This window comes from Drosophila novamexicana, unplaced genomic scaffold (assembly GCF_003285875.2).
Source record: "Drosophila novamexicana strain 15010-1031.04,08,12 unplaced genomic scaffold, DnovRS2.1 tig00000193-arrow-pilon, whole genome shotgun sequence".
Lineage (NCBI taxonomy): Eukaryota > Metazoa > Arthropoda > Insecta > Diptera > Drosophilidae > Drosophila > Drosophila novamexicana.
This window is the reverse complement of record NW_020824787.1, coordinates 8634313-8659177: the sequence shown is the minus strand read 5'-3', so window position 1 is coordinate 8659177 and position 24865 is coordinate 8634313. Positions and strand designations below refer to the sequence as shown.

Sequence of the window (24865 nt, the reverse complement as noted above, 5' to 3'; positions counted from 1 at the left end):
GCGCTTGAGAGCAACATGTTCGAGCTAATCGATTGCAACCGAAGCAGTTGAATTTCAGCTCAAATTTTAGTGTGCAACTCAAACAGATCTAGTCGAAAAAAGCCTATGTCTTAAGTCGCGTTTCCGTTGACTCGACTCTGGTGCGTTATTGTGAACTTATTTCACTTTTTGATTTAAATGCAGTGCGTAGAGCCAAGAAGAGCCTCGCAGCTCCTTTTACGTGCAAGCTTCAAAAAGCAGGTAACAAATTGTGCTATGAAGCATATGCCGCTGCCCAAAAATCTAGCCCCATTCTGTGCAGTGCATTACGAGCTGTGCAGAATGTCTCTCTGGCCCCCAAACAATTTGCCAGTAGCTATTTTGCATTGCATATTTGCTGGCGCATAACTGTCTGGCTCCGCTGTTGCCACTGCCACTGCCACTGCTGCTGCCACTGCCGGAATGTGCAACTCAGTGTCTGGCTAACCCGTTTACCCAGGCTGATGCCACCTCGTTGGCTCGTGGCAGCAACGGAAGCTACTTGTTGGGTTAATGACGTCGTAAAAATTGCTGCAGCTGCTGTTGCTGCTGTTGCTGTTGCAGGAACTGACACCGTTAGCTCCTGGAAGCCCCACAACGAGCTCCCAGGTATAATAATTACGCGCAGCTTCTCTTTCTTTTCTTAAGCCAACTCTGCCCGGGCCTTCATTTGGATTGCTTACAGTTGATGCTCCCAGCACAGCTCTGCAGTAATATAACTTACAGGAGCAGCGCGAAATGGGAGCTGAATAAGTTAAAGCAAGATAATGTGCTGGATGTTTAAAGAACATCTTTCATCCATCGCAATCCTCTCAGTTGCTTAGTCTGCCAGTTAAATATTAGAAAATAGGGCATTGTAATCGAGGCGCAAGTTAATAATCATATTTTATTTTTTATTCATACTTGGTAATTTCTTTTAAAAATGTTTTTCTTATATAATCTTGTGGTCAGCCAAGTAAGCCATGACTCCGTTCGAATTCCTCGTAGAGAAAGTTCAAATTTGTATAGTTCATTATCTGTAGCACTTTCGTCTAAACCACATCGGACTGAAAGTTCTATAATAAAACTCCAAATAATACCAGCATCATTTTTGGGCAAAATACATAATTTATATTTCCAGTTCCTATTTCTGTGAAGCAAAGGTGAGTGAGATATACCCTAACCTGGCTTAACTAAGGGCATACCGCACACAGCACTAAAAAAATTACCTCACAATGTGTGGATATGGTTGCGGTGGCTACGGATGCGGTCCCTGGGATTCCTGTGCTCCATGCAGCGCCGGCTGTGGACCCTGGAGTGTCTGCGGAGGCTGCGGACCCTCTGGAGGTTGTGGATGTGGACCATGCGGCGGCTGTGGGCCCCTGGGGTGTGGTCCGTCTGGTCCAGCCTGTTGGCCCTTTGGCTTATATACGTGCTAAGCTTTGGAAAGAAATTAGGAGGAGCAAACGCTACGCCCGACACTTTTCGAAACAAGATCGGAATAGACGCCTATTTGTGTCTTGGGTTACAGGCTGTGCTCCGCGGAAAGGCAGCGAACCAACCAACCAGCAAGGTGAGCCCAAATACTCGATCCTTCGGCCTTGAGCAGACTGCAAATTGAAAATTGCTTGACAGCCGAAACAAAGCACCGCGCGTTGCCAATAAAAATTTTACTATCGTGAGGCGGTGCGGTGCGGGGAGTGAGGGCGGACAGGTGAGCCCGCGCTGTCAGGGCGCAATTCAATAACTCGTGTGCGCCAAAGAGTTGGTTGGGGTTGGAGTTCGATTGTAAACAAAACTCGTAACGTAATTTGAATTCCTTGCCTGTTTCAAAAATGGGCTGAAGAGCAAAGCAGAGTCGTGTCGCATGTAGGTGCAATAGCTAAAGCGGATTTCATTTTCCGCTGGCCGTTGCCGTACATAAAAGAAGGCACGTGGTAGGTGCGTCCCCACATTTCACACATGTGCGTGTGTAATTTTTTATTACGAAATTTCTCGTGCTTTGTGTTCATTCTTTATTTGACTGTTTCGGGCGAGGAGTTTAGCGCCGGTAAAACCGCCCGCGGTGCCACCAATTGTGCTTTGCTTTACGCCATATTGGTGCTGGCTTTGCCCTCCCAGCAATTTGCCTTTCCTCCTACCCTCTACACGCTGGGAGGCCGATGCTTCCAAAGTACACTATAAAAATTTGCAGGGCGCACAGCATGCAACAGAAATGAATGCGCGATTTGTTTTTAATAAATATATATACTTTTCTTGTTTCAGATATATGCTACCCCATTAACATACACAATTTCTGTAATGGCGTTAAATTCTGAACAATAAAATTTTTACCTGTCAATCGTGCCTAATTTTAGTAGAATGCTGCATGGCTTAGCGACAATCTGAGCGTTGGTCTAGCTAGCGAAAAGTTGCCGGTTCAAATTCTCAGATTTATCCGTTTTACCCGAAACCCACAGCAAAGCTAGGGTACATACTCGTCTGCCTTGTTAACGCAATACTATATAAAACCATGGCTCTTGCCCCTCACCACCGCTTACACGTGTCGCAACAAAGTAGCTGGCGGCGCAGTTTGCAAAGAAATTGAAAGTCATGGCTGCTCCTGTGAGTGTGTGTGTGTGTGCGTGTGTGTGTACGTGCTGCTTGGTTTTACTTTTTAGCCTTTTGCTGTTGGCATTCCTGTTGCGCCTGTTAATCCACAAAGCGCGAACGTCTTCAGCTGCCTATTTGCCAGCAATTCTCATACTCTAATGTTTGAGCAGCAGAACCCTTTTGCGGGCTGAGCTCCCATAATTACATAACAGGAACGTTAGGCATGTTTTGCGTGTGTGTGTGCAACGCCTAAGTATCTAGTGTTTTAACTACCGTTACGTCACAATATAGGCAACGCCTGTGTCTACACAAACTTCTGTCCTAAAATGGCTGACAGGCATTGACTAAGCTCTTAATACACAAACCTTAGCCATACCTTTGTCCCTAAAAAATGAACAAAATAAGAAATAACCGGGCTGGTACGCCCTCGCAAAGTAACTGGCCGCTAAGCCTAAGAGCGCATTGTGGTCAGTTTTGGTGGTTATTTTGTTGTAGTTGTCGCTGCGCAGCCAAATCCCCTTATGTTATTTTTGTGGGGCCCAACTAAGGGCGCGCTTGACTTTAAAAGGCTCTTGGACAGCAGCAGGTGGGGGAATCTCTCAAGCGTGTGTCACGCATTTCTAGAGCTTATACCTCAAATTCTTTCGAAATGTCTTGAATAATACTCAGCGTCACTTTCAAAAAAAAAAGGTTTGATGTATCACCCTCCTATCGACAATTTGTTGGGGTTCCCAAAAATACCCTAAAAGCATTTGTTAAACCCAGTTGAGCCGGCGGCTATGCAGAATCGTCAGCACGTATGCAGTGCATATTGACCACTGGGCTCAAACAGACTTAAATTGAGTAACCTACCCAGACAAAGAACCGGCGCACAGCAAATTAGAAGGCGATCAAAAATTGAGTGAGAGCGAAGTGTCACATGCGTACGTGCATACATATTTGTCGATTCTCTCTGCATACATATGTGTGGGTGTTTGTACTCTATAGTGATATCTACTTATCTAGCTTTAAATCACGTTCACTGAAAAACGAATTTATCTTATGATCATCTGCCTGCTCTAATCTCTGCCCGCCGAGACATTTGTGCATACATGTATGTATGTATTATGCAAATCGAGAGTAAAAATACATACATACATATGTACACACATTTCTGTATGCACAATGGTGCCTGAGCAGAAAATCGGTAACTCTCTTTTTGTCAACAAATTGAGAAGTCACTTTATGATTACTCAACCAAGTGACGATATCGCTATTGTAATAATTAAAGCCAAACTTTCATAATATAGCAAAAAAAAAATTAATTATGAAAAAGCAAGGGGTTAGAATTCAAGTCAATTGGTTCTGTGCACAATTCTCAGCATGAATTAAAGTGTAATTGGCTACTGGGGTCAAAATAACTCTTAAATCAAGAGCGCGAGCGCAAAGCGGACAACGAAAAATCAGCTCGCTAAGCAGCAGCAACTCGTGAGAGCACGATGCACAATAAGATAATGCTCAAGCTAGCATATACACATGCATATGTATGCACATATTTGGCATATTCTGCATACACATGTCTGTGTGTTTGTGTTATCTTCTGTTATATATATTTATGCAAGTGTGTATTTCCGAAAGGGATTTTATCTTGGGATCGTTTACTCTCCCTCTCTCTCTCTCTCTATTTTCTATGCGCCGTTATTTCGGCTGCTTTGCACAGTCGTCTCTCATTTAATGTTAGTTTGACTGGAGTAGTCAGTGTGACGCGTTGCTTCGCTGTGGTTTATATTCGCTTAAAGCATTTTAAAAATACAAAAGTTTAATTTTTTTTGGTAAATACCGTCCTATTTTCGAATGATATACCTTCTCGGACTCATACGAACCAGAACTTTTGATTAGCATTACGCAAATAACATTGCTTGGATCTTTCTCTAGGGTATACTCAAGAATAATTTCATCATAGTTTTCAAATATAATCTTCTTTCTTTAGCTAGGATTCCCGCGTGGACACCTCGCCACCAACGTGGACGCACAATGTTCTATGTACGTCTGAAAGAATCGTGACAAGAGTCATATCAGACTGCTCGCCGTGATAAAAGGTAAGAGCATAACTTAAAGGTCTTTCAGTTAATATAACATAATCCAATCATTTCAGGCGATCTCGGCATATCTCTGCTTATATAATTGGCCTGGATGTCCTTATACTGTAAGCAGCTGCGTCAATATAGAACAGGTCTGCGTGCTAAGGAGCCCATGTGGATGCATAAAGTTTTTCTTCTCCTCGTCTGGAAAGCAGGAGGGCAGGTATCTTTGGCTTTAACTGGAACCGCGCATCAGGCTGCTCGCCGGGCTAAAAGGTAAGATCACAAGTTGAATGTCTTTCAGTTCATACTGCAATATCCATACATTTTAGGCATATTTGGGATAGAATCTTTGCCAACATGAGGATAAAGAAAATGTCTTAGCGTTACGGAACCCAATTGAATTCACAGTTTTTTTCCTCGTCTGGAAATCAATGGAGCAGATATCTTTGAATTTACTGGATCAACGCATCAGGCTGCTCGCCGGGATAAAAGGTAAGAACATAATTTGAATGCCTCTCAGCCCATATTATATTATCCAATCATTTTAGGCAATTCTGGGACAGTTGGTTTGCTAAATTGAATATGCCGGATGTCTTTGTACCAGCTCGAACTGAGCGGATTTAGTGCGCGACTTCCAATGTCCACTGTGTAATAACGTGCTCCTATTTTCATTGTGGAGCTTGAAGAAGAATGTTAGCTTCTTCTCTTCCGTCTGCTTTGGCCAAGGGCCCCGATGGTATTGGCAGCTTCCGGCGCAGATAAGGATAGATTGTAGACTAAGTTGGATATCCAGTAGGGTCGACTCCACGCAGCTTCACCCTACACCCTGGTAAGCATGTTATATCTGAGTATCATGTTTTGTCAAGCCCAGATAAGGGATAGTTTTACAACTCGATCACATTCTTGCAGATGCCAAAGTGTCCTGTGTCAAACGAAGAGCAGGTGGCTCGAGAAGAACATCTTTATCATCCGTGATTTGTTCACAAGGCACAAAACTTAACTCTTTTGAATAAGGACTATAATTGGCCGAAGAACGTTCCGATATTCCCTGTACATGTCCAGATTTGGCTACTTTTCTATAAAGGACATTCCATTTGTGACAATAATGTAAATTTCGCTTGGCCTGCCGAAAGTGCTCCTTTCAGGTATGCAATCATTTTTTTTCTGCAGGCCAATTTTAATTTTAATTTTTGGTTGCTTATAGCTCCGCCATATCCTTGCGGTTTTTCAAAGGACGTGCTGCGTTATGATTTTAAGGACCAAGCGCATCGACCTGCAACAAAATATTAGGGGGTCATCTAAGAATCCAGGACTTGGTAACTTTTTCAGTCGTGGCCGCAAGGAAATTGACAAAACACAGTCATCAACATATCCGAAACTAAAAGGACGATTTCGGTCCTCTTTGGCCAGCTTGTAGCCATTGCCAATACGATATAGCCGAGTTACAGCTAAGTATTTAATATAGCTTAGTGTTTAACTAAAAGTCAAATTTTCTTAGCTGTTGGAAGAACTGTAGTCCTGAAGGCTGCATATTCTTAAATGGGAGGATGAGGACTATCTATTGGCCAAAGGGCATCCCCATAGTCTATCAAGTTGCAAAGTTAGTCCAGATATTTTAGATTTTCTGACTAACCCCTTTGCATGCCAATCAATAGTCCTGGTCTCCACGAGCTCAAAAATGAATATTCTTTAGATAATCTTAAGGAAATGCTCCAGATATAACTATAAATAGAATGTCCTTTTCAAAAAAATAAGCATATCTCGGAAACTATAAGGTTGGTCCCGATGTCCTTAAGTCGGGTGATAGCCCTCATCCTCCAATATTGAATTGTTATACAAGGACGAAAGTAACCAAACCAGATAAAACACACAAATAAGCTTATAACTAAGACTACCAGCTGGTCAAAGGACATCCAAATCGTCTTAGTACGTTTAATGACATCTGAAGGATTTTGTTTTCAGTCTGTTTCCTAGTACATCGCGACAATAAATTACTAAGTCCATGATCCTTAGATGACACACTTGATGCAGTTCGTCCCCACGATCCTAATGCACTAAGTCCTTCGAAAATCTGCAAGGATATGGCCGGGTTATGGCTATTTTTCCAAAAAGGATACTTTTACAAAACTGGCCATAGCTTGGGCATTTTAAGGACTTCCGGCATGTCCTTTGGCCATCAGACTGTCCTTGTCTTGCCCATTCAGAAAATGTAATAAAAAGGACGCAGGTCCTTCAAACAGCCAAGATAAAGGAATATTTGTTTTGTATATTAAAATCGCTATATCTCAGCTGTATCCTTGCGGATCCTGATAAGTCGTGTGTCAAACAAATCGTATAGACAAGGACTACAAACTGACCAAAGGACATCCTAATCGTCCTTGTGGTTTCAGAGATATGGCTATTTTTCTAAAAAGGACATTTTTCAATTAGCCATAACTCGGCCAAATCCTTAAGGATATAGGAAGGATTTACCTTATTGAACTCGTGGAGAGCAGGACTATCGATTGGCATTCAAGGATTTCCAAGATTCGACAAAAAATTTCACCAAAATTTTTCATAGGGGTTTAGTCAGAAAATTGCCAAAAATCGAAAAATTCGGGACTAACTTCGCCAATTGAAGGACTATCGCGATGTCCTTTGGACTGTAGATAGTCCTGACCCTCCCATTTACGAATATACAACCCAAAGGACGAAAGTCCTTCGGACAAAAAAGTTTTAAGGACAAAATTGTAAACCGAAAATAGCTTATAACTCGGTCATATCCTGGCGTATCCTGACGAGTCCTGTGTCAAAACAATTGTATTGACTAGGACTACAATCTGGCCAAAGGACATCAAGATCGTCCTTGTAGTTTCAGAGATATCGCGATTTTACTGTAATTGTGTGATTTCGGGCCAATTTTCCTTGCGGCCCGCGACTGAAAAATTACAAGTCCAGGATTCTTAGATGACCCCATAATGTTTTAATGCAGTTCGATGCAGTTGGTCCCCACGATCCTAACGCACCATGTCCTGCAAGGATCTGCAAGGATATGCCAGAGTTATGGGCATTTCTTTCCTCAAAATACCTTTATATTTATTATGACATTTTTAATTCAAATGTGTGTTTATCTTTACAGATTGAAGGATTCAAGGACTCTAATTGATTCTAAGGACCTCTACCAATCCAAGAAGGCTATTCCTTCCAGGATCGAGCATATATTAAGCTAGATATAGCCATTTTAAGCTAAAACCGAAAATACATGTAAAAAAAACAAATTTGTTAATTTAAAAAAAAAATAAATAATTTATTTTCAATTATTAAACAAATTTTGTGGTTTTATTCATTGCAAAGGATATAGAATGGAAAGAAAATCAAAAATCAACGGCTGTTAATAATCTGTTGCATACCAGTAAGGGGCGTGCTTTAGCGGCCGCTGGCTGCCGAGATTTTTCCAAAAATCAGCTAAAATACCAGGCGAACATAAATGCGCAGAAGGTCGACAAAAAATTTTAGCCTCCAAAAATTTTCTGCTGCATACCCAAAAGGGGCGCCCTAGTCTGGGACCGGGTCCCAAATTTGTACTAAAATTCCGCTCAAGTACCAGGCGAACAGAAATGCTCAGAAGGTCGACGAAAATCTTCGAATAAAAATTTTTGCTGCATACCCGCAAGGGCCAGAATTGTCACTCATTTCAAATGAGTAATGTTAAGAAACGGCTCATGTCAAGAGTGCTGTAAAGGCGAATGTTAATCAACAGCTGCATTTGTAGCTCATGTACTAGGGCTTTTTGGACCATTTTTATGCAAATTTTGCAGGGATAATTCCTTTAGGTTCCCAAGGACTATATCTATGGCATGGTGTAACCAAGGATATGGTAGTCAACTAGGAACCATTCAGGGGATGGGGCTGTAAGTTGGGCGGGGTGCCTGTAAATAAAAGCATGCATATTTTTGGACCACGTTCTTGCTCATTTTACAGGAACTCGGTCCTTTAGGTTCGCTAGGACTATATCCTTAGTATGGAATAACCAAGGATATATAGGTCATCTAGGTACCAAATTCAGCGATTATTTGTTGATTATATGTTTGCCCCGTTGGGCGTGGCAGATGTGGCTGAAAAATATAAATTGAAAATATATTAGTTGAAGTTAACTACAATTACGTATAACATCCGTTTTTGGAAAGATGTACCTTTAAGGATCAGTGAAAGTCTTTGAAATCGACAGAACCCCAACACTTTTAATGTTCAGAGTGCGATTTTAGAATGTGTATCCAAGGTATGGAATAAGCAACAATTTATAGGCCATCTAGGTACTCGTATGGTACTAAATATTTATGGGTTCATGGTCGTGACAGATTCGGCTGAAAAACACAAAGTAAAAAATAAATTTATATAAATTAAAATTTATACGTTATATTACCTTCTATTTTGGAAAGACACACTTTGAGGGATTCGTGAAAGCCCTTAAAATTGGCAGAACAAAGAAAAAATTTATTTCAGAACCAAACGACTTGACATTTGGTCAACATTTAGAATGACATTTTGTTAAATGTCTATCCATTGATAAAGAGGCCATCTAGGTACCAAGGACCATGATTATTATCTTGTGCATGGCCTGAAAAATACAAAATGAAAAGTTTATTAGTATTTTGTAAACATTAAATGACTTAATATCGGTTAAATAAAGGCCGACTTCTGTCGAATTTACCTTCTGGAGCTCGTTAAAGTTATTTAACGTTCGACAGAACTCAGTATACAAATGTTGATTTCAGCACCTACTAGGATTTGGCTAACAGTTTGATGTAATCATTGCCATTCCGTTCAAATTTTAGGATGCGTTTTATTAATTATTGACATTTATTACTAACGATCCGTACCAGTCCGAACGCGACATACGAACGATAGCATGTTTTCCTGATAATTTTCACTCACAATATTTTTAACAGCTTTAGACGACTGTTAACCAAAACGAGTTCTGTTGAGTGGACAAATTGAGCAAGTAAACCATGAACTTGAGTGAGTGACATTCAAAAGTAGTTGAGCAAAAGCAGACGATAAATTCTACATTGACACAATAACAACAAAAATTCGTGTGAGCGCGATGCAAAGCTAGATAACGCACAACTAACCACATGCACACACAGCATAAGTAGATATCACTCCAGAATACACCCACACACGCATGTGCATGCAGAGAGAATCGCTAAATATGTGCATACATGTGTATGTGTATATGCCTACTTCTCTTCCATCGCGCTCTCACAAATTATTTAACGAAATGAAAAATGTATATTTTGTTGGTTAACTTTTAATGGCTTCAATTGGTTTATACAAGTCCGTTATTTTATGTCAAATGATACTTCCGATCCGCACGAGTCCGCTTATATACGCCTTTACGGCTTTTGGACGGTATTTACACAAGCAATTTCACTAATAACATTATTAAACAGCTTTACTCGACTGCTGGCGTTTGACTAAAGCAGGCAAATTTTGTGCGCAACCAGACTGGACGAAAGACCAACGCAGAGCAAAGCAAGCCACAAATTCGACTGAGCGCGATTCAAAGCTAGATAACGAACAGGCAATCACACACATGCACAAATAGACAACATGCAGGGAGAATCGTCAAAAATGTATGATTATATGCGTGCTTGTGCATTATATACATACATATGTACATATGCGTTGCGCTCTCCTGAATTTTTGTGAGCAAGAATATTTCTTGCGCAGGCACAAAGCGAATAAAAAACAAAGAGAACGATCACAAGAAGTGCAACAAATACATATGTACAAATGTATATGTGTGTAACATATGCATGCTTGTTAATTTTCTACTCACAATTGTTATTGTTAAATTATATGTATGTATATTAATTATTTGCTTATTAACCTTGAAAAGCTCCCTATGCATGAAATTAAATCCGATTTTGATGATTCGAAATGTCTTTAAAATCCACAGAACACTATATTTTGATTTTCGTGCCGACCCAGATTTTGCTACTTTGATGAATCAATTGCCACAACGAATACCACACGGACGATATTTACCCGAGAAATTTCACTTCTAATATTATTATACAGCTTTACTCGACTGACTGCAGGCGTTAAACTAAAGCAGAATTTAGTTGCGCAGTCGCAAAGTGAACAAAAATCAACGCACAGTATGTGTGTATGTATGTATGTATATTGAGCACGCAAACCATAAACTCGGCTGAGCGCCATTCAAAGGTAGATAACGCATGAGAACGATACACAAGTATACACGCAAACATACATACATACATGTACATATGAATGCAGAGATAATCGCCAAATGTGTGCGTATGTATGTATGTATATATTTCTGCTAGTGCATTATCTATTTATGCATCGCGCCTCCACGAATTTTTGCTGCGCTAGACAAGATTATTTCTATTTTTGTGCTGGTTGTACGAGAATATAATGTTAATGTTAATAATGTTAAATATCCAATTGAAATAAAATATATTATGAACGCCCCTTTCCTTTTTTTCAAATATTATTTTTAAATTATTTAATCGGCTTAAATATAAAAAGTAGTTAAATTAAAAAATTGCTTGGCTTTAACTATTACGTTAGAAGCAGTACCACGAAGTCAACCACGGTAGGGGTCAGCTCTGATTATCAAACTCCCAACTAGCGGACAAATGTGCAGAGGTGCCAAAAGATAGGGAGAGCTTTTATGCCCAGGCATATTTGCCTATACACATACATATGTATGTATGCACATATGCATGTTTTCGCTTAGCCTAATACTTCTCGGCGCACAGAAATTAGAACAGGCAGATGATCGCAAGATAAGCGTGAATCAAAGCTAGATAACGCACAAGCAACCACATGCAAGCATACCTAGATGGCCACTCTAGAATACACACGCTCAAACATGTGTATGCAGAGAGAATCGCCCAATATGTATGTATGTATGTATGTATGAGCAAAAGTAGAGACGCACAACCGAGCTCACCACAAGCAGGTACCCGCTTTGGTTATTATCTCTGGCCTTGACGATTCGCCGCGCATACAGTTGTTGGTGTGGGTGTATATGCTGGTCAATTGTGACACGCTCTCAATAGAACTTCGATCACCTGCTTATTTGCTGTGCGCCAGTTTTTTCGTTTGCTCAAGGCACTCCAGTTTAACCCCAGTAGACAATATGTCGTGATATTTATGCAGATGATATTCTGCACAGTCGTAATTTGTTTTTGCTGATTGTGTGAGTATAATATGATGTATGTTAAATTACTGTATGTACTTTATTTAATAGTTGCCTTCTAAGAAATGTGTTTAAATAAAAAGGTAGCTTAATTAAAATAAAGCGTGGCTTTAAATATGACGGTAGCCGGCATCGCCACAAATTCAAGTAAACGTAGGGGTTTCTCTAATCAACTAACTCACAATTTCAGTAGCCTCTTGTTTTCATTTTCATAACTATAAAACGATATGTATTGACGAATGTTGAATGAAATCAAGACATAAGAGCTACAGTTTCTGTGCACCCAACCATTGCGCATATACATACATACGTATATACATATTTTTACTTTCGCTTTGCCATTACATATGTACATACATACATCCACAATTGTTTCTTGGCGCACAGGAATTAGCGCAAGCAAATGATCTCAAGATAAATTCATCTTTCGAGCGATAGGTAACAATAAAAGTTCTTGTGAGCGCCATTCAAAGGTAGATAAAGCTTAAGCAACCGCACACAAGCATAAGCAGAGTTCACTCACGAAAACACACATCCACACATACATACAAACGCCGAGAGAATCGCCAAATATGTATGTACGCGTGCTAAGGCATTATCTGCTTATGGATAGAGGCGGTTCAAGACGAGCCTTGCTCCATTATCTGTGCGCCAAATTTTTGTAGTTCGCTTTGCACTCGCGTAAATGAGTTCTTTATTAGTTTGACCCCAGTAGACAATTGCACATTGATGCACACTGTGAATTGTGTACAGCTGCAATTTGTGAATTGCTGTTTATGCGAGAAAATTGATGTCAAATATGCAGGCTTTTTTTCATACATTTTAAATGACAATAACTTGATAAAACAAATCCCGATTATCAAAAGGTAAACCTCTTCAAAGAATCTATTGATATAAAAAATGTTATGTTGGTGTTGTACACGTTGTTGTTGTTGGTGTTGTGCAAGTAGTTGTAGATGGTGTTGTGCAAGTAGTTGTAGCTGGTGTTGTGCTCTATTTTCTGAGATCCAATTAACTGGTCCGCTTTGTGCTCGAGCGAATGTGATCTGTATTAGTTAGAGTACAAAATATGGAAACCGAAAAGAACTGCAATTTATCATAAATTGGGTTAGCCCTTTTCTAATTTTGTAAAAGAATCTAAAAATTATTTATCTTTTTAAAAACTCTAGCTCGCCCCTAACTCTAGGGAATCTTCAAAACACTAACCCCACAAGGTAAAATTGTGTTGATTTACATTTCAAAGTTCTGATGTTATCTAAGGATCGAATACACTAGACTCGTACAGAAATTTGGAAAAAGAGTTTAATAACAAATATTGATTATATTTTCAAACTGAAGACCACACTGAATGGTACATCTGCATCTAATTTGTAATTTGTTTGTAACTTTGGATCTTATCGAAAAAGAAAGATCTGATGAACTGAAAACCCAAGCAATTTGCATTTTTATGGCCTGTATTAGCATTTGCATTTCTGTGATATTTAAATCAGTAGATACAACTCTTTTATAAGGTAGTTAATTATATTTGTAAAGATGGTGGAGTTAGTCATTCCTGTGCATGGGGAGTGCTGTCAACGGGTGAGCGACTCGCTCAAGCCTGCGGCTGTACGCAGCGTGTGTTCTCGGGCAGATCGCAGATGCCCTTCAGCGCGTTGAAGTACTTCTTGCCGCAGCTAACTTGCAGGGGCTTGCCGTAGCGACAGATATAATAGTTGTTGCAGCTCGTCAGGGAGGCCAGCATGAAGCCGTCGGGCTTGTTGCGGCACACGTAGCTGGTGTAAAGGTTCATGCTCAATTCGTTCGTTGCCGAGGCCATCTCCATTGGCTGCTGCTGTGTCTCGGCCAGAGGGCTGTGGAACGGTCTCGCGGCGGGTCTCACATGGACAGACGAGGGTCTTACCTTACTGCCCGATGCTGCAGGAGGGCAAATGGTGGTTGTTTGTTGTGTGCACGTTGTTGTTTCTGGTACAATGCATGTGGTTGTTGTGCATGTGGTTGTGGTCACTGTTGAACAAGTGGTTGTTGTTGGTGTTGTGCAGGTGGTTGTTGTCACCGTTGAACAAGTGGTTGTTGTTGGTGTTGTGCAGGTGGTTGTTGTCACCGTTGAACAAGTGGTTGTTGTTGGTGTTGTGCAGGTGGTTGTTGTCACCGTTGAACAAGTGGTTGTTGTTGGTGTTGTGCAGGTGGTTGTTGTCACCGTTGAACAAGTGGTTGTTGTAGGTGTTGTGCAGGTGGTTGTTGTTGGTGTTGTGCACGTGGTTGTTGTTGGTGTTGTACAGGTGGTTGTTGTTGGTGTTGTGCAAGTAGTTGTAGTTGGTGTCGTGCACGTGGTTGTTGTTGGTGTTGTGCAGGTGGTTGTTGTTGGTGTTGTGCAAGTAGTTGTAGTTGGTGTCGTGCACGTGGTTGTTGTTGGTGTTGTGCAGGTGGTTGTTGTTGGTGTTGTGCAAGTAGTTGTAGTTGGTGTCGTGCATGTGGTTGTTGTTGGTGTTGTGCAGGTGGTTGTTGTAGGTGTCGTACATGTGGTGGTTGTTGGTGTCGTGCACGTGGTTGTTGTTGGCGTTGTGCACGTGGTTGTTGTAGGTGTCGTACATGTGGTAGTTGTTGGTGTCGTGCACGTGGTTGTTGTTGGCGTTGTGCAGGTGGTTGTTGTTGGTGTTGTGCACGTGGTTGTTGTTGGCGTTGTGCAGGTGGTTGTTGTTGGTGTTGTGCAGGTGGTTGTTGTTGGTGTTGTGCAAGTAGTTGTTGTTGGTGTTGTGCAAGTAGTTGTAGTTGGTGTCGTGCACGTGGTTGTTGTTGGTGTTGTGCAGGTGGTTGTTGTCACTGTTGAACAAGTGGTTGTTGTTGGCGTTGTACATGTGGTAGTTGCCGTTTCTGGCTTACAGGGGGTGGTCGTTTCACAGGTGGTAGTCACGGGCGGGGCACATGTAGTGGTTACTGTTTCTGCACATGGTTCTGCGGCAGTGCCGGAATTACCACCAATCAATGCTGTAGCTGATGTTTGCATGACCTCTACGCATCCAGTGTTATAGGTGACACATCCCTGCACCTTAGGATCAAAGAAACGCGAGCAAGTGGTCTCCATGGCGACGCCATTCTGGCACTCATAGTATTTAGAGCAGCTACCAGGCACCAGAGCACGGAATCCATTAGACTTGTTCACGCAAACAAACCGGCGGTACAACTGGTTATTTACGGCTGTCACTGAGGGCCTTATGTTGGCGGCACCCGTGGTGGCCACCAGTATAGCCAGGCAGGCAAGGACTAGAAAGGGGTTAGACGGATATAGGTAGGGTTAGTCCTTGCATCTGGTAAAACCATTTGCAGTTTCATACCGTAATGAGCTCTCATCTTCAAGGAGTTGAGAGCGTTGACAGCTATTCCTGTTGTGTTTGCTTGGGCTACCAGAAGACTTGGCACAAAGAGTGCTTTACTAAAATGACAATATCGTCGGGGGCAGTCGCTTTTATATGGTAGCGCCAGTGTGCCGATAGGCATCTGAAGTACATTAGTATTGTTTTGTGCTTTATCGACATGTTTATTAGATAGATGTCTGATACGATGCTGCCAGCCGTTGTAACCTTGATATTGACTGCTGTTCGAGATGCTGTGCGGTAAGTATTTTTTTGTTTTTGATGTCTTGCCCATTGGCATATCTTATCAAAATTACTTGCTGCTGCTGGTGAGCGCTGACTTCTTTTTTTTTTTTTTTTAATTTATTTAATTGTTCGCACTCGGAAATTTCACAAACGGAACACTTCTTCCTTCCTACCAAGCCGCAAACACAAATTAACATCAATTTAGTCACTAAGTGCCAAAACAGTGCCATCCTGTTTGCAATTGGACACATTGTCAGGCCAACATTTGCATTAATATTGCAATAACCAGCAACAGAGTGAAGGTCCTCTGTCGAGGACCCCTGAATTCTCCGCCCATCTAGACCATGCGTTCCTCTGTGTGCACATCTCTCACCCTCTCTCTCCCTCACTCTTGGTCTCTGTGCGTGTGGTCAGTGCTTGGTGACGTTAATTTATCAAAGGAATTTACAATTGTTTAATTAATTAGATGCTTGCCACACACACGCACACACAGCATACCGAAACACAAAGATGAGAACAACTAAGCATCGCAGTAATTTGAATTGAATTGTGGTCGCAAGTATTTCAGTATTAGAATTTGTCATTACATTTTTTAAATCCCTACACCCGCAACTAAGCGAGGTATACAATACTGATTGACTGACTGACTAGCTGGCCAACTGACTGACTGCGGAAAATAAATAGCAAAAATATTTTTCATCTAACATGCTTTTAAATTCGTGGATTGGTAAGTTAGGAAGCTGAAATTTTCACTGTAGTTATCTTATTTGATGAAGGTACATGTTGAGACAATTCGCAAAAAATGTATGTATGCAAATTTTTTGTTTACCATCCGACTTAATTTCAAAGATCTTTGCTTAAATTAATTATAGGAGTGTTTCACACTATTTAGAAAATCCATCCCTCCTTAGTGGAAATGGAAGTCAAAGATTTGGTGGGTGACGTTTCTATACGAAAAATCATTTGAGACGTGTTTCACACTTTTCACAGAATCCAAGCTTCCTCGAACGAAAATGTGACTCAACGATTCTTTGGGCTATGTTGTAAGTTTTGTCCGATTTGCTTCAAACTTCTTTTCAAAGCTCTACATAAAAAATTAATGAATACCAGCTTCAGCGATTCATGTTCCAAATGAACTCGAATCTCATTTAAAACCTCTAAGTAATTCGTTTTTTGGGTACATGATTTTACTCTTGCGGAAATCCACTTATTATCCATTTGATATCCAAACATATGTATGGCTTATAGAATTTCTAGCTATTGGACAATTAGTCAGTTGCAGAATAGAGTCTATTGATTGCACTTTTCATTGATAAAATTGTCGAAACTTGTCGCAGCACATGTTTTGGCGTATTTTCTGGAATCCTCACGATAACCATCAATGAAGTAGATGTAGTATGTTAGATGTTTTCAATTATAATCAAATTGATAAGAAATCATAGTGATGGACTGTAAGTAAAACGTAGATTCGTACGTGTGCGACGGCCTCTTGCTCTACGCGTCCAACATTGTTCGAGGCACATCAAAGACAATTATCAACGACTTCATTACCAACAACTTGCCTTGAACCGGCAGCCAATCTCGTGCCCAGCGAAAATGCTGTAGGTACAAATGTACGCATGCGAAAAAGCTACCCAAAAGACATATTCATTCAATCCAAAGAAAGGGTATTTGTGCTTCGTAGCGTTGTGGGGAGGCCTTTTCTTTGTTTCCGTTTAAATTTTGTTATATTAAAAAAAGTTAATAGCTTTCGCTGTTTCGCCTAAAAGCTATTACTATTAATATTAACAATTATTTGAATTTAACATTAATTTCAATAGATTGTCTATCTGACCTATTTCCTTACTTAAATGCAGACAGTTTTTTTCTTCAGGCAAAGATATCCTTTAAGGTCAAATAAATGTCGTTAACGTAATTTAGCTAGCCACACTAAATAAAACCCAACTCGAAGCTAAATTTCTATGCGAAACATTGATTAACATTTTTAGCCCACTTGCGATTTGCACAACTTTACACTTTGCAGCTTAAATGGTGCGATACTATATGCTATCAATATCTATATCCACAAGCACATGAAAATTAATTTTAAATTAGAATTCAATTTGGGATACGAAAAATGATCAAACAAACATTAAGCGTGGCACACCGACAACAACAACAGCAGCAGCAATAACCAGGCCACAACAACGACAACGACAACAACTTGTTAGGCTATAAAAAGTGTTTGCTATTACCGGCAATTACATTAAAATCAGTCGGAACAACAACAACAACAACAACAACAGCAACGACAAAATATACATACATATAATAAAACATTTCAACGAAATTGAATTGAATTTCTGTAACGACAACCCTTTCAAGGTGGAAGGTGGCTCGGTATGGGGCCGGATGGTGGGCGGCTGCGGGGCTGCGGGGATGACAAGTGCGCTGGCTTTTTTTGGGCGGGGGAGGAAAGGGGAAGGTAAGTTAACCGAAGGCAACAACTGTGCAAACATTTTGGGTCAACATTTTTTGATATTGGTCAACGCCTGCAGCGCATTAGCCAACACTGCCAGCCTGAGTGAAGGCAAGAGAGAATGACAGAGAGTGAGGGGGGGGGGGGGGGGTGGGTTTAGGTTTATCTCTGAACAAAATCAATAGTTTCAAAATTTAAATTATTTGTGCGTAAAACTTTAAATTTTTCATGTGCTTTCCTTGCTTATTTATGCGACTTTATTTTACAGTTGACTAAATGCGTAGCATTAAACAAGAGGGAAAACAAGACGAAGAAGCAGAAAAACAGAAACAAAAGAAATCACTTAACCCTTGAGCGACCCCGACACATGCGAAATTGACTTGAATTATCGAATTTCGTATGGGTCTCTGCCACTGGGCATGGGCATGGTCTGTCGAGCGACCCTTTTATCAAACTTGAACTCAAGTTCAGGCATCGGCACAAGAGCAACAAGCACGTGAATATCCGACTTTGTAATACCCTATATATTCTACTTGAATACATACATGTAATCTTTCATAAGCATAAGTTTTTAAAAACGTTAATTTGTGAATTTAAATCAATTTAAAACGGAAAAAAAAATTTTAAAATAGTATATAATCTAAATACGTGTTTTATATTTGTTAAACTATTAGAATTGGATTTAAGTTAAAGTTTAATAAAAACAAGGAGATGCCTTGTACTCAGCTCGAAGCTACCGTTTTTTACGTTTCTATAGCTTTTATGATCTCGGAGATGTCTTAAACAAACAAGTGTTGGAAAACGATATTTATCGATTTTAAGAAATCAGATAACGTCCTAGCTGAACCTTTATATTTTTCTTTGCCTAACTGCAACAAATACTCTTCTTTTTTAGCCGTTCGTAATAGGTAAGAAGAAAAAATATATATTTAATAGAATATTTATTATAATTATCTGCTTTTCTTCTTGAGATTTTTCTCGGCCTAAAAAAAAAATAGATATAGAGCGCATCCGTTAGCATATGTATAAGAATCCAAATAACCCAATTCGCGTTTTGATCTCAGCCTTGTCCATTTTGGGTGTTATGCATCAACTTTCCACCCATTTCCCGCCAATCATCAGTAGTTAGTTAGATCGTCAGGAATAGCAGTTGTGCATTGAGATAAATATGTTAAGGAATAGAAAAAATTACAAATTTGATAGTCAAAACACCCCACGATTGGGAATAGGGTATCAAAAAAGAAAGAGCGACGGGCACACATGACGCGTAGTCGAGGGAAACGAGGGAATCAAACGGAATATAAATCAGTTTAATGATTTTTATGCCAGAAAACAACAAAAAGCATAGAGAGACAGAGAGAGAGAGAGAGAAAGAGAGAGAGGGAGAGGGTGGATGAGAGTGGAAAAAGTAGAGCGTGGGCTGTGTTTGCATTGCTTTGCTTGCCGCCGGAAGCGGAAGCTGGCGAAGTGTGCGAAAAAGCTCAGCGAAAAACTGAAAATACAAAAAAATAAGAAATGGACGTCGGCTGCTTTAAATGTTGCTGGCACACAATTTAAGGCATCGCTGGCCTAAAGCAAAGGAATGGCATTTCATTCAGCAATTTCCTTACGAGCCAAATGGTGATTTTCTCGTACAAATTAAGCTCAATTGAATTGCGATTGCAATTCAATTACAAGTTGCTTATTGATTTTTCATCTGTGAAATGCAAGATTGCAATGGAGTTAAGTTTCCAGTGCTCGCTTAAATCATTTAAAGGCATCATTCCATGCCAGACACCCTGGCGCTCTTGTACTGCTGTTGCCATATCTCAACGTTTAATTAATGTCAGTGACATTTGTCAAGTTGAATTTCATAATTTTCGCTGCAGACCCGCTTCCAGCCTACCGCCCGCCTGGCTGCCACCCAGTGCACCGCCTCCGCATCCGTCCCCGCCCCAGTTCCCGGCCCCGTCACAGCCAGCCGACCGACAAGTGACTCACCAAACCGGCGACGTCAGCATGGCACCTGCAGTGACAGTGGCACGCCCCTCATTTACCCCCAGTAGCCACCCGCCACCCTTCCACCTGCACACCAACTCCATTGGACTGCCAACATTAGTTTCAATAATAAATTAACCTGTAACTCAAACTCGGCTGCTTATCTTGCCATAAGTCAGTCCAAGTCAGTCCAATGCCTTTTGCACTCCACTGAGTCGCGTACGCAGCGCAAAATTTAGTTAGCAGAGTGCACTCGACTGTGTGTGCGTGTTTGTGTTGTGTGTGTGCGTGTGTGTGCGGGGGTGTTGTGTGTATCTGGCATGCAAGTAAATTTATTTCAGCACAAGACAAACTCATGCGTTGTCTCAGTGCCATCTTCCTGTGCCGTCTGCCAGGTGATTCCCAGCCAGGACTCAAGATCCAGGAGCCAAAGTTTTGCCGGCGTGTGCTTAGTTCTTGCTTTCTTTTCAATTATTTATCAGGCTGCCAGCAACGAGTTTAGTTAATGCCAGCGAAACAACAATGCCAAGCACGCATATTATCAGGGGCCGATAAATTCTCTGTGCCAAGGTGGAGCCAAAGAAACTATATATAGACATATATATATATATATATATATGTATATATAGGTAAGTTCGAGCATGTCAGAGGGTCTAGTGATGGCTTACGATGGGACAAAAGTTGGTAATCTTTCTTTTTCTTCTTTGAAACCTCAAATCTTAAAATGGATCATCTTTTTTAACACAGATATACCCCGCACATGCTTAACCTTTATCTTAAACTAAGTTGTAAATATAATACTGTATAAAATTAAAAATTAAACTCTTTAATTTACGATAACGTTTAGTTGTGCCTCCAACTGGAGGCACCATTAAGGCTCTAATTTCTCTAGTATCAGGGCAGAGGCTGCAAGCGGCATAATGCATAGTTTTGAGCTTGAGCAGGCGCCAATAGGCCACGCCCTATAAATTGATGACCTTTGTCAAATACATAAAGTCGACTTTTCATTTAAATTATGCCGAGTTTTTATTTTGGGTATAGCCAACGTGAAAACTAATATATGTGAAGCAAATTTGTATAGAAAATTTCTTAAACGCCTTAACGGCCTAAGCTAACATTAATTGCAATTTTTTATCCACGTAGATATTTTCGTTCAGCTTTATTTAGCATACCTGAGAAGCCACTCTCATTTGACATGTTTCGGTATATGCTCACTTTTGGTTTTACACGCTTTTGACATTTTATGATTTATGCGATGTACGATAACCATATAAATGTATATATTTATCATTCGCTGGAGTCATCAGCATTTGCGAGTCACAAAGCAAATCCCTTTACAATACGCAGTACTCACAAAAACTTTAACGCAGCAGAAGCAACTCCATAAGGGCTCCCCCAACCTATCGAATGCCCGAGCAGACGAGCACATAAAAACGACAAACATACGTGCTCATATAGGTGTGTGCGTGTGTGGGTGTGTGTGGGTGTGTGTAAAAAGTAACGCTGAAATAAAAATAACTGAAATATGCACACACGCACACACCTTTACGACTGGCTGAAGGAGTAAAAATGTTATGTCGAAAATGTACAGCGAAATTTACACGCTAAATGCGTCCCAAAAGAGAGCAAGAGCCAAAGTCATTAAATGTTGGCCAGCTGGATGTGTGTGTGCACATGTGTGTAAGTGTAGGCCCCAAAAAGGTTTTACATGTCATTGCGGCCTGCCACACACATACACATACACACACACACACACCAAGAGCCACGCAATCCGAAAGAGCGACCCAGAAATTGACATAAATACGTAATGAGCAACAATTTCAGGTGCTGCTGCGACTTGCGTCCGCCTTCACCTATTGCGGTAAACTTTTTGTGGGCGTGGCCAAGGTGCGTGTGTGCTTTGAGGCTAAAAAAGCGTAAACTCTTACTTTAATTTCCCGCCGGAATTGGCCCAAGAAAACGCCAGTCAAGACGTCGAGCCTAGTTGTAAGCAATTAATGTGGTTCTCCACAAAACTACTGAGAATAGAGGCAAAGTTATCTTTCAACTAATGAATGCCCTTAACGTATCAGGCCAGGACAACAATGGAACTGGAATATTAGTTCTGTAAGTTTAATTTGAAAATAGTTTTGATATAAACAGATAATATAATTAAAAAGTATTTTTTTTTAATAATTATGTTACAACACATTTGTTATAAATTTCTTTAAGTATATGCAAATTTTTCATTTTAGAAACTAAGTCAATGCAAAAGCAACAAATATGTCGATATGGATAATAGGGAATTGTAATCGACTGTTGTGCCTGGCATTAAAATTTGAAAATAAGTTCTGTTATCCATAACAAAAATCGAAACTTTATAAGTCATAAAATTGATTAGCTAGCTTAATCAAATATTACAAATATACTTATATATTTTTCTGCTACTATGCAGAAATTCTCTTGTGACCCTAAAATCAATGCGAATGAAATCGATAAATCGATAATATTTATGTTATTATTGATTATTGTGCTTGGTTTAGCTGTGTTACTCAACATAAATAATTAAAACCTAATAGATCGTTATATTATTACAAAATCTAATATAATTCTCTGCATGGGAAATTCTCTCGAGCGTTCAATTTCACAATAGTGCAGCAAGTGCAATTACATAGCTCACAAGCCTGGCCTGGCTAGGCCAAAGAAAAGCCAAAGTCTTTGCCTGGTCTGCTCTAATATTAAGGCCAAATTGTTGGCTGGCAGAGTTCACACGAAGCGAAGAATTCTCGTGAGACATTTTCAATTATTTATTATTTATGCATGGCTTGTAAGCGAGGGGAGGGCAGATACGTCTTAGCAACCACTAGCCATACATATGGTATGTGTCCTCATGTCGAGACTGGTCCTGTCAGTTGACAAATTTGCGCCGTGTCCTGGCGAGCTTTAATGTGGTCGACGGCCAAAGTAGCAAGCGAGTGCTACGTGAAAATTTCGTTAAGAAAATTATTTACATTTGCAAATTTTATGAGCTTTGTTTGGGAGCGTTAAGGCAACTCTCCAAAGGGCTGCATGTTTAATGTAATGCAGTGTGTGCGTGTGTGTGTTAGTGTGTTCGTGTAGGTGTATCGCTCAGCCCACTTTTGGGGCACCTCTAGCTCAAACTCTCCCTCCAAACAACCTGTGAAGCTCGCAGTCTGCATGTATTGCTTTCTGGGCTCCACGTGTCGTACTTTTTAACCGTATTAAATTACATCCCTGTTGGCGTTTATTAATGGCGCAAACTTTTAATGAGAATGTGCATATTTAATTGCAAAGCCAAGAGAACGAGATGCCATGAGAGCGAGGGCAGGGGACAGAGAGAGAGAGAGAGAGAGAGAGAGTTAGCTTGAGCGCGACTTCATTTTTAAAGCTGTTGCTATCTGGGCAACCGCTACGATTTTCTCTCTCCCTCTCTCTCTTTCTCTCTCTCTCTCTCTCACACTCTCTCTAAAGCCATATTTGTTTACCTACTGCGCGCTTTGCTAGCAGGAATGGGATCTGGGAGTGCTACTTAGCGGCAACATCATCAGCATTAATGTGCCCAGGTCTTCATTATAATCAGCGCTGGGTCGCCAACGCAAATTGTCCATTTGTTGTTGTATTTAAAATATGTACTAATTTAAGGGCGGACATAAAAAGCTAATCGGCTGACTTGAAAGCATCGACACGTGACTCTCTTTTTGGCGTGGATCTAAAAGGTTTTTACTAACAACTCCAGTTACTTGAATCTTCAGCCTGAAGAGATCTTATATGATTAATTAATAATTTGTTATTATGCCAGCAATTAAAGTGCAAGGTTCTCAAAAGACCAGTGCAGTACGAAAGACAGAACAGAAGTAATGAAATGTGCTTGAACTTTTTGCCAATCTAATGCACTTCGTTGAAAAACTCTAGTGAAACTTTGTTAGGCAAATTTGATTGCTTTTCGAATGTAATTAATTAAATTCTACAAAACTACAGCTGAAATTGCTTCACTAGAAGATACTCTATAATTCAGTTTGGTCGGGAAAATGTAAACCCAAGCTTTGTTCGCAGAATACATAATTGAATTGGATCTGAAATTTGCAATTCGTTTGACAATTGTCAGAGAACAAATTTTCAATATTTACAGGGTACAAATGTCAGTCAACAGCTAGTAACAAAGTTGCTATTACATATTTATGAAAAAATAAATGACAAAAATAATTTTAATTAAATTCATTTTCATTTCCATCGCATTTGTCCATAGAAGAAGTGTGTTTCGAGTGTGAAAACTGAGCTAAAACAACAAGAATACAGCAAATATATTTGTGTTTGTGTGCAGAGTTTTGCAGCTAATTTGGCTAAAAGTGCGGGCAACAGAATATGCAAAAATTGCAAAATATTTGGTTAGTTTATTCCAGTGAAATGCAAAACTGAAGCGAAACGATACGAAACGAAACGAAATATCATTGAACTCCGACCACTATCAAAATGAGCAGGCAAACTGAATACCCAGAAAGTTGAAACCAGACAAACAATTAATTGAGCTGCGGGCTGAAATATTGTTGTTCAGTTTGTTGCCATTCCAGGGCGACTTTAAAAAGAAAGTATCACAAAATGCTGGCACTCCGGATGTCAGAGGCGCCAATATAGCTCCATTTCCGTTTGTCGAGCACAACAAAAATATATATGCTATACGTTCGGGCGCATATGCATGGCATACGCCATGTATACGACGTATACGTAATATTTCGACGCCCGCACAATAAACGGGTGAGCAGTTGTGCTTGGAGCAGGAGCTGGAGCTGGAGGTGGGCTCGGTGTGCTCTGCTCTCATAACACAAAACTGAAATTGTCAAATAAATGTATTCAAAAAATGTCGACATTCCGCGCTACTGCAAAGTATGCACTGGTAATGGACTTTTAATGTTTGTATTTTTGGCTGCGCTCGCTAAGTAAGTGGAGAGGGAGAAGTAGAAGGAGAAGTTAG

The 24865-nt window shown here is 40.3% G+C and overlaps 2 protein-coding genes and 2 long non-coding RNA genes across 7 annotated transcripts; 2 read left to right on the top strand and 2 right to left on the bottom strand.

Moving 5' to 3' along the window:
- Positions 1–1032: 1032 nt before the first annotated feature.
- Positions 1033–2338, top strand: LOC115759121. Of its 2 annotated transcripts, none has more exons than XM_030699964.1 (3): positions 1033–1160; positions 1212–1570; positions 2263–2338. In XM_030699964.1, the coding sequence occupies exons 2-3, from the start codon at positions 1243–1245 to the stop codon at positions 2313–2315; spliced, it is 381 nt and encodes a 126-aa protein (XP_030555824.1). In that variant the 5' UTR covers positions 1033–1160; positions 1212–1242; the 3' UTR covers positions 2316–2338. The 2 variants fall into 2 exon arrangements, with proteins under 2 accessions (XP_030555824.1, XP_030555825.1); XM_030699965.1 differs by lacking the exon at positions 2263–2338 and adding an exon at positions 1633–1677.
- Positions 2339–4564: 2226 nt separating this feature from the next.
- LOC115758729 lies at positions 4565–7874 on the top strand. Of its 3 annotated transcripts, none has more exons than XR_004017448.1 (6): positions 4565–4667; positions 4724–4925; positions 4982–5144; positions 5201–5481; positions 5562–5759; positions 7771–7874. It is a non-coding gene; the product is annotated as an uncharacterized LOC115758729 (long non-coding RNA). The 3 variants fall into 3 exon arrangements; XR_004017447.1 differs by having other exon boundaries at positions 5562–5797; XR_004017446.1 differs by having other exon boundaries at positions 5562–5797; positions 5857–7874.
- Positions 7875–7980: 106 nt separating this feature from the next.
- On the bottom strand, positions 7981–9411 carry LOC115759352. Its single transcript, XR_004017519.1, has 4 exons — positions 9343–9411; positions 9055–9249; positions 8825–8995; positions 7981–8746 (listed from the first exon to the last, which is right to left on the bottom strand). It is a non-coding gene; the product is annotated as an uncharacterized LOC115759352 (long non-coding RNA).
- Positions 9412–13456: 4045 nt separating this feature from the next.
- LOC115759322 (mucin-2) lies at positions 13457–15213 on the bottom strand. Its single transcript, XM_030700233.1, has 2 exons — positions 15198–15213; positions 13457–15126 (listed from the first exon to the last, which is right to left on the bottom strand). The coding sequence occupies exons 1-2, from the start codon at positions 15211–15213 to the stop codon at positions 13457–13459; spliced, it is 1686 nt and encodes a 561-aa protein (XP_030556093.1).
- Positions 15214–24865: the final 9652 nt, after the last annotated feature.

Excerpts from the sequence above, each read along its gene's own strand:
- LOC115759121 (XM_030699964.1), top strand. The coding sequence starts at position 1,243 with ATGGTTGCGGTGGCTACGGATGCGGTCCCTGGGATTCCTGTGCTCCAT. Across the intron at positions 1,571-2,262 it reads CGAACCAACCAACCAGCAAG|ATATATGCTACCCCATTAAC; the intron begins GTGAGCCCAAAT and ends TTCTTGTTTCAG.